The 13,293-nt window shown below is 39.8% G+C and overlaps 1 protein-coding gene across 1 annotated transcript; it reads left to right on the top strand.

Annotated features, from left to right (window-relative positions):
• Positions 1-547: 547 nt before the first annotated feature.
• Positions 548-3,359, top strand: si:dkey-237j10.2 (uncharacterized protein LOC568721 homolog). The gene is made up of 2 exons (XM_059345670.1): positions 548-716; positions 1,603-3,359. Exons 1-2 carry the CDS (start codon positions 548-550, stop codon positions 2,277-2,279), a joined length of 846 nt encoding a protein of 281 aa, XP_059201653.1. The 3' UTR covers positions 2,280-3,359.
• The last annotated feature ends 9,934 nt before the right edge of the window (positions 3,360-13,293 follow it).

Consider the following 13,293-nt stretch of genomic DNA (forward strand, 5'->3'; position numbering starts at 1 on the left):
TAATACATGTAATTTAACTACTCACTATGTAAATGGGAATATAGTTGAACTTTCAAAAAGATGCTGCAAAATGCAGTTAAACTCCAGTTGGAAAACACAATAAATGAGGCAGTCGGATTGAAGGTTAGAGGGTCTCATAGCTGTGCCTAATAAAGTGGCTGGTATCATATTACTGTGTTTCAGTCAGACGGGACATTTTACAAGTTTCTGAACTTAAATAGGACATTTAGTGCTCTACTTTAACTTATAATGTAGTATTTTTAAATGTGTGCTGGTTCTGTTACTTCTGCCCCTCGTCTTACCAGTTTAACTTTCTGGGCTTGTGTATTAATGTACTGCTCTCTTTTCTCCTAACTATTATTTTCAGTGACACAGTAATAAAGGAAGTGTGTGGTAGGGGCGGGGGGGCCACTTCTCAGTTGCAGAAGTGAAACAAGCTTGTATAACATTAGAATTTACATGCACATCAACAGTGTGCCATTTGCCTTTAAGACGAGGAAATCATAAGAGGCGAAGGCAGAAGAGACGAGGACGATCACCCTGTGCCATGTTGGCCGAAGGTTTTCTCAGAGTGCTGCGTTACAGGGAGGAGAGGAAGTTTGCCACTGCTTCAAAGATAAAGAGATCGAAGGCACACGCTCATTGTACGGATCAGTCGAGCTGTTTTCTCTCCGACTCAAACTCTCCAGAGATACAGACTGACTCAGCCGATGCAGGTAAACTTATAAAATGTAGAGATGTTGTAACTTTCACCTTTGATTTCTAGTGTTATCTTTTATACTGTCTGGTTCGGCTGCTTCCCTTTTATGAAAATGTTCTTCCTTTGTCAGATATAGTCCAAAGCTTTCATACTACAACTGTCCAACCAATCAGAAAGTGAGAAAGAAATCAGAAAAACCTAACTCAACATGCTACTCAACTCCTGACACAAGCTGTCGTCATCTCTAAACTTGACTACTGCAACGCCCTTTTGACGGGCCTTCCAGACTGCACAGTAAAACCGCTTTAGATGATCCAGAACGTAGCGGCGCGTCTGGTCTACAACCAGCCAAAAAGGTCACATGTCACACCGCTGCTCATCCAGCTCCACTGGCTACCTGTTGTGGCCCGCATCAAATGAAAATCTCTAATGCTGGCCTACAAAGTTGTCTCTGGTACTGCTCCTACCTACCTGAACGCCCTGATTCAGACATATGCTACCTCACGACTGCTGAGCTCTTCAAATAAACGACGTCTGGCTCTGCCACCTGTTCGTCCAAGGCAGTTCAAACTCTTTGCGTTTGTTGTTCCCCGTTGGTGGAACACACTACCAGTTCCTACCAGAGCAGGGCCGTCCCTCTCTACCTTTAAAAACCTCCTGAAGACCCAGCTCTACAGAGAGGACCTTCTCTCCTAGCACCACACCACAACTCTGCTCCTTAAAGAATCATCACTAACACTTATTGCTGCACTAACGGCTCTTATCGCACTACACCTTGATTGTTTCCCTTTTTCTGTAAGTCGCTTCGGATAAAAGCATCTGCTAAATGACTAAATGGAAAGGGAAATGGAAATGCAACCAAATTAAAATGTCTAAATAACTTGTTTATTTTCTGTAATCAGGTCCAAACCAGGAAGAACTAAACTCCACCGAAGTCAAGGGACTGAAAGTGTCACCTCAAGGTCCTGCAGGTCTCTTAATCCCTGGCTGTCCACCTGTCCTCCCTCTGGACTTAGACGATTGTAGCCTCCTGGATCAGTACCCAGACCTGCAGGTGGCCGACTCAGGCCGCATCTCCAACAACCTCCTGAGAGCCATCGCCCCCCAGCACCTTTATACCACCAAGCCTCCTGCCCCTGAAGCCTGCCGCAACCCAGACTGGGTGCCCCAACACGGCGAGACCATCCCATCCATACCAGATCAGGGGTATCTGGTTATGGGGGACAGTGTTAACATCAGCTTGGATCTGCCTGGATCAGGGCTGGAGCCGATGTCTAACTCGGTGCTGAACGGGCTGCTGGACAAAAAGCTGGAGGAGGTGTACATGCAGCATCTGACTGACCTGGCTCGATGCAACTCCCACCTGGGGAACAGCCTCTTGCACGGCCTGGTGCCTCCAGTTCCCAGCAGCCAGCCGCAGGAGCCCGACTATCTGGGGTCCATTGTGGAACAGGGATCAGGAGGGGACAGCAACAAGAAGATTAGTTATCTAAGCACCCAGAACTTAGTCCCCTACTCTTCTCACTTCAGCTCCCCTGTGCTGAGGATTTCAGATGCTGACACTATCTATCCGCAGTGAATGTAACCATGCCCGCATCCTGCAAAAGTCCTCAGTGTGATGTTCAGCTTGGCTTCTTTTGCTTCTGCATTTTTTTTCACCTCCAGGTTTTCACAAACGCACATGCAACTGCGATATAAAAACATGTGCAAAGGAGTAAACAAATGCTTGTTTTTTATTTTTGTTTACCTATATTAAAGCAATGTCTTTGTTTACTTGCTTGACAAAATGATGCCTCACATTTACTGCGCTCATGTGCCACCTGCTGTCAGGTTTTAGAACTACACCATGCTGTATTTACCTGATAAGCATTGGAATTTATTGTATTGACATATCATATGGGTATGTTTAAGGTATTTATAATTTTTGAAGCAATCCAGCCTAACATTATTTACATTGTTACTGCACATTGAAGTTGCCCTGTAAAAAAATGTATAAACTGAAGTAAAATAACATTTATTAAAAAAACTTTGGAGGACATTTGGATTTAATTCTGCTTTATTTTCTTTGTTGGCAAGAGAAATAAGTGTTAAGATTCAATATTGTTCAGCCATGTCGTCTTATTAAGTGATATATAGTCTCTCATGATATTTTTTAAATGCATGACATTTAATATAAAAAATAAATAAATAAATAAATGTTTTAGTAAAATGGAACTGTCAACTTTATTGTGATGTGATAAAAGCACACAGATTTACAATGAATACAATTTACTTGCTTAAAATATTATTTCATTTTCATTTCCTACATGACTTAAGAATGTCTAATTCTTTTTTCTTTTTATATCCTCAGTGGTGGAAGAAGTATTCAGATCTCTTACTTAAGAAGAAGTACTAATGCCACACTGTGAAATTACTCTGTTATACAGAATGACCCCACTCAGATTGTTTTATATATTCTACATATATTATTAGATTTGTATTGATGCATTTATGTAAGCAGTGTTTTGATTTTCTCAAGATAGGGCTCAATTAAACTACTTAATATACTGTTATGAGGTTGGAATTGACCTACTCAGATTGTTTTATATATTCCAAATATAGTATTGGATTATTATTATTATTGATGTATGTAAGCAGTGTTTTGATTTTCTCAAGATATATAAGTGCAAATATTAACTATACTGTTGATGAGGTTTCATAAAAAAAAAAAATGTCTAACTATAAATTCATCATGTTTTTCATGTTAAATCTCGACCTGAAAAGTAACTAAAGCTGTGAACTAAATGTAGTGGAGTATTGGAGTGGAGTATTATTACTTACATAACATGGGAATACTACAGTACTAATAATTTGAGTGTAATTTTAGCATTTTCTTTAGAATGTAGTTTTATTATTGTCTTATCTTTATTCTTGGGCTTTGCTATGTTGTAATGAGGGTTTGTGTGTATTATTGAAATATAAAAACAGACAGATTTGGAACATTATGATGTAAAGAAAGCATGGTAAAAGTATTGTATTACTCAGTACTCTGTGCTGTTAGACTCACAACATAATGACAGAAGATCTCCCTGTGGCCCATACACTTCTCTTTTTTCTAATTCTGCTGCCCTATCAAATAATAAAAGCCCTAAAAAATAATCCTTAAAGATAAGAATAACTGTTATAGTGGTGATGTCATAGCAGAGTGGTTAATATATTGATAATAATGAAAAAAGAATGTTATAAATCTACAAAAACAGTTGAAAATGTGAACCTGATGTCTCAGGTATCCACACCACTGTAATACTGCGAGAAGACTATAAAAACTGTAAATAGTAGAGATTATAATGGAATAAAAAATTGTTCTAAACCGATACATTTCTGCTTAAATATCCAAGGGTGTGAAATTATGGTATTGTAAAAGTTCCAAGAAAAACACAACCAGAGCAAACAAACTGGTCTCAATGCAGCAGGCCTTTATTTAGGTCACAGGTAAAGTTATGCAGTGCTGGACTCAGACTGACATCACTCTGACAGCATCCCTGTGAGAATGAGATTTCTTTAATAATTCACATTCACATTTCACATTTCATCTTCTACAGAAGTTGGACTTACACGCAACCGAATTCTATTGGCCAGTTACCAATGACCTGGACAGGCCAGCAGCTGTTCAAGTCTCGTTAGATGATTCTGATACACAATGTGTGTTATTCTTACAGGCATGTATCTATGAGCTAATATCTATCCCACTAGTATAAAATTTGGAGAAAAAAAAAAACTATAATAACTCTTTTTAGGATTACTTAAGATAAATTATACATAAATCTGCTGGCGTCTTAAATAGGTGACGAATATGAATATAAATAGCTGGCTTATATGGAAAATTGGTGTATTTTAAGAGAGAAGCAGTTTTACAAACAGACGATACCTGCCCCTACGGATCGCTTAAAAAGGGCGAAGGAACATACCCAATACACGGCATCCGTCATTTGATTGGTCCACGCTCTAGCTGTCCCCCTATTGGCTGTTGAAACACATTATTTTAAGTGAAGGAGTGCTTGTTCTGAGTGCGTGCACATACGTTTTGAGCGCATGGACTTTAGATCTGAGCGCGCAGTTGCGCACAGGACATATTTGAATGCGAGTGAAATGTTTGTGTCCAAGAACAAGAAATGTGAGCACAAGAATGTGATTTTTTTGAGTTCAAGCAAACATTTTGAAAGAAAGCAGCAGAAATCTGAGTGCAAGCACAAAATGTGAGCATGAGGAGAATAAATCTGAGTACGAGAAGGAACTGTGTCATTGAAAAGGAATAAAATCATGCTCTCAAACTGAAAATCTACGCTCTTGAATTAAGATAGGATATTTCTTCCATACTACAAAGGTGAAGACATGGGATGGGAAGACAACCCAAACTGCATTGTCTCTGGTCTGCCTATGGGAAAGATGAAAGCTAGAGTGGAGAAAAAACACATTGGCTATCAGCCTTCTTTTAATTATCTAATTATAACACTGTGCTTCAGTGAGGAGCAGTGCATTATAACCTGTAAGGCTCCATCCTGCTGACTCAGTAGCTGTGTGTGGTCAGCAGGCACCTGCACGTCACAGTGAGATCCAGCATGAACCCACAGAGCAATAACCTAAAGATTTATTTGCCTACTTTAGGTTGATTTGTAACCTGTGAAGCACAAATCCTCGCAGCTGGGCTCCTTTGTACCCACAGTGAAGGTAATGGTGATCCATCAACACACTGGGCTTCTTGGAGGCTAATTCACTGATATATATGCAAGTTTTTACTCATTAACAGATTTGAGTCGACAGTTTCTAATCAGGCTTTGCCACAAACAGCCTCCATCCAGAGATTATTACATTTATTTTCTAATTTCCAAGTAATTTGCAGCTGCAAATGTAAAAATTAAGTACAAACAAAGAAGGAGGAGAATAGATTTTATCCCTAGGAGATGAATAAATCAAAGCTGGAACACAGTGGGACTACAGGAAAACTATTATTTTGTATTTTTCATGGTGAAAAGCTGCTTTTGAACATTGAAAACATAAGTGCATTATGGAGGACTCAATAATTTCTGAGTCATAGTGACAGTTTACCCTAAATTTAAAATACATGTTTTTCCTCTTACCTGTAGAGATATTTATCAATTGTTTTGGTGCCTAGTGTTGGAGACATCAGCCATACAGATGTCAGCCTTCTCTCAAATATAATGCAACTATGAGGCACTACTTGTGGTGTTCAACGCGCCAAAAAAAAAAAATCAACAAATCCTCCAAACCATACAATATGCCATATGTTGTTTGTTACCTCAAATGCGACCAATAGGAGTGCTTCTTTGCATTTCTTCTGTTAGGTTAGGGCTAAAAACTACATGTTTTGGCAAACTAAAAGATTTAGAAGATATAGTTTAGTAGTTATATTGGTGACGTAAAACTCCATAACATCATTTCCACTTTGCTGTAATTCATATGGCCACTAGAGGGCACTGCTAGCTTCAAATCATAGATTGTATATAAATAATGGATGTAGTCACTGTGACATCACCCATTAGTTTGTGGACTGAATGTGACAGATGTATCTAAAAAATAAATTGTTAATGCTAAAACAAAATGGATGTTACTTGCCAGAAAAATGTAACTGCTGACTCCTTGGATTGTCTTTTAGTACAACCGAACGCTGAACAAGACATTTTTAAATGAACAAAATGTTCAAATAAACTTTGATGAAATGAAAAAACACCAAGAAAGGGTCAAAATTCTGACACAACAAACAATTTCACTGCTGTTTAGATACGCAGTGCCGTGGATAAGCATTTTTTTTGCTTCTCTTCTGATGGCGGCTCGTCGTGTTAGCAATGTGTCAATCAAAGGTAGCCACGTCCCAAATCATATCCTGCTTTCTAAATGGGAGTATTATTTTCACAATTAACACCTTTGTCTTGAAGATTTGAAACTAGCCATTGAGAACATAATCTTAATAAAAAACTTAATAAATCAAGTGAGAATTATTGTCATTTTCCACTGAGATAGATAGGACCGGAGCTCTTTTTCAACCACTGTTGGCGACCCCTGTTGGATTTTTTAAAGAATGCAGGCTTAAGGCACTTCCAGGTTTGCTTCACTGCTCAAACTGGGAGGTTTGCGCATGCTACAAACGTAAATATGTAACATGTTGGTTGGGTCACTAAAGTCTATGTATTACAATATTACTTCACATTGTGGTGCAATTAAATTAACACAGTTTGTACAAGTCGAAAAACTTAAAAAACAAAGCAAAAAAGTAATTTACAAGCTAAAATAATTTTAATGTAATTTAAAAGCTAAATGATTGAATAAAAAACACATTAGGTAACTAAACGAGATACACAGCACAAAATGACGCAACAAAAACCCCACTAAGGCCCCGTTCGCACGAGGACGCTCGCAGGTAAAAACGACAAAATATTTTATCGGAAGTGCCTTTCGTTTAGACGGTGACGGCGTTTTGGGGGCTTAAAGACGCAAAAATCTGAAACCACCTTCCAAAGTGGAAAAGTTAAATACGCTCCGCCGTAGCGTGTCCGTCTACACTGCCAAGACGCAAAACTCTGCTCAGATCTGCAGCCGTTACGCATCCAGTGGAATCCAGGTGTAAGAGCCTCAGCATCAATTTAAGAGATCAGCGCTACCACTTGCATTTAACACTGAAGGATCTGCAGAAAGCTGAACTGATTTAATGTTAGCTTTACGCCTGGATTCCACTGGATGCGTAACGGCTGCAGATCCGTCGTCGGAGCCGTTACGCACCCATTATAATCAATGTGTGAGATTCCACCGACTGCAGATCCGCTGCGTAATGAGTCCGACAACGCAGGGCCATCCGACAGCCCTCACAACACTTGCGCAGAGCTTCTATTTTTGTCGGACGACGGAGCACTACGCATAAATTCAGCACAGAGCAGATCGTTCGGGACAGGAAGTCTTGCACAGACACAAAATAAAACACCGGTATATTTTCAAAATAAAATACCTCGGGTTCGCTAACGAGGTCGGCCGGCTCGTTAACAAGCCGGCCGACCTCGTTAGCGCTCGTTGAGACGGAGTCGCTGGATTTGTCTCCAGCCATTAACGAGGAGATGTTGATTATCTTCCAGTTATATCAATTTATTAGGCGTGAATTCGCGAGATCTCGTGCGTCCTCGGGACTCTGCTGTCCGCAACAGCTCCGACACAGACGGATCCGGTGGGTGTTGACGGACTGCGTAGATACGCAGCCGTTGCGGACAGACCCCTGTCGGAGTCGTTACGCATCCAGTGGAATCCAGGCGTTACAGAGACCTTAAGAAATAAAATAGAAAGAAAGACATAAGCACAATAAAAATAAGTATCAAGAAGCAACTAATGCTTCAGTAGGATGCATGGACTTTTCACACTCTGGCATCCCAAATGTTTGTTTCCAGTTTTCCAATCTGAGATCACTGTGGTGCGCCAGCAAACTGGTTCATTCTTAGCAGGTCATTGGTTCATTCATGAATTATGATGATCGGGCTATAAAACAGATTCTAGACCAGCACAGGATCAATCTGTTCTCTTGGACCAGAACAAAACATGCAACAAGTTTTCAAAATCAGCAACAGCTTTTAAAATGGAAGAAAAAGGAATATTTTCACATGCCATCTGTTTGAAATTTTGGAAAAGCTTGCAAGAGCTTATGCTTAGTTTAACCAGAATGTGTGTGTGTGTGTGTGTGTGTGTGTGTACGGCCAGTACAAGAAGGTCAATTATACAGCCATATTCTGATACTGGTCCTTATGTTGGAGCCAACACTGCCTCCATACTGGTACAGGGAAGCTGTGTCTCTAAGTATATAATTTTTTCCTGCAGTGTAAAATTTTGTTCCTATTTTTTTAAATAAATAAAGTACAATAAACACTGGAGCAAAAGATTAATTACATTTCTGGCAGGTCTCTGGCAGGTCAGTAGTGCTGCAGGAAAATGGTAAGTATTAAAAAAAAAAGTGAAACTTGAACTTCAGTTGCAGCTTTTTATTAGGGCCACAGGGCAATCGCAGCGAGCACTGGCCCCTACAGCAATAGCTGTAGGGGCCAGTGCTCGGGGCAAAGCCTATTGTTATACAGTGGATTTTTTCTTCTTCCTTTTCCGGACACAATTTCGTCCCGTGACTAGACAAATTATATATCAAAACGTGCAGTTTGATCGGGATCGGTGTGCTATTACTTTTCTCTACAGAATATGAATTTTGCATTGAAGTGAATGGGACGGCCGAAAAAAACAGAACAGACCCTCTAGCTGTGAGGCGAAAGCGCTAACCACTACACCACCGTGTAGCCCTTATATAAACATGACCCAGCTAAATTAGAGTTAAAGGTATAATATGTCATTTTCACATCAAAAACAACTAGACCTATGTTGACAAATGTTTCCAACAATGCTAAAACCCTGAAAAATGTGTAATGTTATTCAACTAGATACAAGTCCTTACTGAAATCTTGACATTTTTCTGTAACGAATTTTCTATGTTTATATAAAATAATAGTAAAACAGTTTGTTCGATCCTTCTTAAACCTCAGTAAATGAGCTTTTGATGAGCAGATAATTGCAAGTTAGATTCGCTGATGGACATGATGAGTTGATTGATAATTACAATATAGAATTATATTATTCTATTGCTATTATTCTATTCGCCCATACAGCTGGAATAATTTTCGCTTTACACTACAGACTGCGCTCATTCACCCATACCCATACTGGTGGCCGAGGCTGCCAACATTGGGAATTCATTCACACACACCGATGAACGCAGCATCTGGAGCATTTTGGGGTTCAGTATCTTGCTCAAGGATACTTCAACATGTAGCTGCCATGGTCGGGGATGGAACCACCGGTTACTGGACGAACGCCCTTACCGCCCGTGTTTTCAGACACAATCCACTGTTAATCGTGGTTTCATTTTCACTGTGATATGTTTGGAAGAGCTGGATTTATAAATTTTTGAGAAGATAAAATAAATAAACTAGGTGGTCACAATCATTTCATGGAGAGATGTAAAAAATATTTTATTCCAACTTTATGGGTGACCGTGGTAAGTTATGAGTCTGCAGTTTGGTATTCAGCAGTCTTATAAAAAGAGAAACCTCTGGCTGCTTTTGTCTGGACAATCTAGGAAGAAGAAACACGCCACTCAGCCAAGAGTAGAATCCAGGAGATTCTTCCAAAAAACTCCACCAAAAAAGTTAATCTGTTCCACAGTGACAGCTTCCACAACCAGAAGGTTCATGTGAGAGACGACTATTGTCTCAGCAGACATTCAGTGGCCGAGACCAGAAGGCCATTGAAGTTTTTGCCTTCCCCACAACAGGAGACGAAGATCAGACCCACTGGGCTCTCCGTGGAGACTGAAGACTTACGGCATGTCTCACTGAGGACATGATGCTCTTGGAGTCCAAGAAAGATAAAAGTATTCATAGACGCTTTCTGAACTGCTTCATGCCCGCCCAATGATGGCCCGAGCTGAGAGAGAGCAGTTGATCCTTGTGGACGAGCAGATTCAGAGTGTGGAGAAGCTTCTGGATGCTCACCGGCGGAGACGCCATGAGAAATGGATGGCAGAACATGGGCTGAGCCTTCCCGCCTCTTCACCAGAGCAGCCCGAGAAAAGGACGAGCAAGTGGGAGAAGAGATTCTCAAGGTGAGTCACCGTCAGACAGCTTCATATGAGTGTGTGTTAGTCTCAGAGGATTTGTGAGATACACTAACTAGCTGTACACGTAACTCTATCCCAAATCGGATACCGTTCGGCTAAAATTCTATCAAAATTTCACATTAACTACTAATAAATGACCATGTTATGCTCCCAATCAATTAAATGGTGTGAAATTAGAGTGTAATTTATTATCTTTCGAACCACATATTGTTTTAACCGTGTACGTTAGGCTTGGGTTTACCAGAGTTGGCAAAGGGATGCTAACGCCGGTGAATTAGCCGTGTGCTAACTGTATCCCAAATCAAACACTTGGATCTCCTCAATGTAAAACAATGGGGGCTGATGAGTTTTTCGGGGGATATTGGATGTTTCTGGGTAAGCCAAATAACAGTTATCAACCATCGTTAACACACCCGGACCGTACTTTTGTCCTTCACAATAAAATATAGTACAGTAAAAATAAAGGTGTACTTTTAAGATGGCCACCTGAAAGGTGTACTTTTAAGATGGCCACCGGGTGTTCTTACTGCTTTCTCTCATCAGTTACTTTCGTACTGTAATTAGACATGTAAATCTCCATGTACATAAAGTTTCACACCTTGTTAAATATGTATAAATCAATTATACCTACACTGGTGGTGGCGATCTTATTTGAAATAACCGTGAAACACCAGAAAGTGCGGCATTGCAGATGTGTCCGATTTGGCATACAGTCTCTATACATAGCTTCCTCAGCATGTTAACATTATATCATATTGATGTCTCTCTTAAGTGTTTTTCTATGTTTCAGAGCAAAAGAGAAATTGGAGTTTCTCCCTCCAATCAAACTGCCTTGAAGAGCACCGTCCCCTCCTGTCTGAGGACGCAGAGTGACGACTGTATTCACCCTCATGTCAACACATCTCTCCCTCTCTATACTGTAATAGTTCAATATAACTACTATTGCATGTGTGGTGTTTGTTTCATTTCATTACTTCATCGGTTGTCTCTTCTCCCTTTTGTTATAAGTATTTCATGTAAACGTAAATTTCTAAAATGTACTTGTTTCCTCAGTCTACTCACATGGGAATGCAATTTGTTTGTTGATGCACACAACAGAGGAAAAAGGTCCACACTTTTATACAGTGGTGGAATGTAATAAAGTACATTTACTCAACTACTGTACTCAAGTACAATTTTGATGAAGTTGTACTTTACTTGAGTATCCCCACTTTATACTTCTACTCACTACATTTTGAGGTAAATAGTGTACTTTTTACTCCACTACATTTAGCTGACAGCTTTAGTTACTTTTCAGGTGGAGATTTCAATTCAAAGTGATTAGACATTTGTTGAAATTAAAACCTCATAACAGTATGTTAAGATAAAATTAATCCTACCTTGAGAAAATTGAAATACTGCTTACATAAACGTCATTACAAGGTTTCAAGGACACAAAGTCACAAAGTATTGTTCCAAATTCCAACAAGTGAACACAAATTTGAGATGTGAGAAAGGTAGATGGCTTGATATTTGCTGGTGTGATGTGATTTTTTTTTACCTGGATGGTTGGGAAGTTTAAATCTAGCAGTTTATATTTTCAATAAAATAAAGTGGTACTGGCAGGGTTGGCAGAGTCACTTTTCGATAAAAGGAGTGTAGTTTTCAAAGTTTTTGCAAAAAAAATTAAAACAAAAATACATAAGCATATTCAATCATTATCCTTATCCGCTTATCTGCACTCGGGTCGTGGGGTGCTGGAGCCGATCCCAGCTGACATTAGGTGAGAGGCGGGTACACCCTGGACAGGTCTAAAGACTATCACAGGGCTGACACATAGGGACAGACAATCACGCCACATTAGAATATTAAATTTATTTTTTTTTTATGTGGGAGGAAGCCGGAGGACTCGGAGAGAACCCACACTGACACGGGGAGAACATGAAAACTCTACACAGAAGAACATAAAGCCGGACTCAAACCGGGAACCCTCTTGCTGTGAAAATAAAATGTGAAATGTTTAGTGTAATAATCAAATGGTAACAGGTGTGTGAGGACCCAATTGCAGTAACCCAAACCACAGGATCGTTTAGTAAAGAGTCTAATCTCTTCTAGAATGGTCTTTACAGCAAACAGGCAATAGGTATGCAGTCCAAAAACAGGTTTAATCACAGAATCTCTTGAGACTCAGATGTCCGACCTTTCGTATAAGTCCAGCAAGTTGATGCAATCCAGCGGTGTAGCAGCAGGACGCCACACCAGGAAGGGTTAGGACAGAGATCCTGGTTAGAGACAGAAAGCTGAATAATTTCCTAGGAGAACGACAGGGCATGTTAGTCAGAGGCAGGCAGGGTCGACAACAGGCGATCAGTCCAAAGGAAAGTGCTTGGAGGATAAGAACAATCTGGCAGTGAGTGTGTGAACCAGAGAGGCTTAAATAGTGGCTTGATTACTGATGAGCACCTGAGTGCACAGGTGAACAGAGTTGGCTGATGAGGTGGGAGTGGCCAGCAGGGAGAGTGAGCAGAGGGTAGAAAAGTGAAAAATGACTGGCAGTGCAGCAGAGGAATGGATTGTGACAAAAATATAGCTTCATAAACATATGTCATGTCATAATATAGAGTAGCATCACACGACAGCTTTAACAAAACAAAAACAAAAAACGATCCAAATAAATTATTTTAACAAGAAAATGAATGCTTATTTGTAATATCACCAACATTGGGTATTTTTTATAGGAATTTTGGTTGTATTTGTCTTTGATTATCTTTACAGAGATATGTCATTATTTATCTTAATAAGCAATTGAAAGACATCATATTGGGCTTTGTGGACGTGTGATCAGCATTTACATTTCAAGGACTAAAGTCATAATCAGTTACATTCATTCATTATCCTTAACAGCTTATCCAAACTTGGGTCG

Source organism: Centropristis striata, chromosome 12 (genome assembly GCF_030273125.1).
Source record: "Centropristis striata isolate RG_2023a ecotype Rhode Island chromosome 12, C.striata_1.0, whole genome shotgun sequence".
Taxonomy (NCBI): Eukaryota; Metazoa; Chordata; class Actinopteri; order Perciformes; family Serranidae; genus Centropristis; species Centropristis striata.

Coding starts and splice junctions, on each gene's coding strand:
- si:dkey-237j10.2 (XM_059345670.1), top strand. CDS start 548: ATGTTGGCCGAAGGTTTTCTCAGAGTGCTGCGTTACAGGGAGGAGAGG. Junction 717..1,602: donor GACTGACTCAGCCGATGCAG/GTAAACTTATAA, acceptor TTCTGTAATCAG/GTCCAAACCAGGAAGAACTA.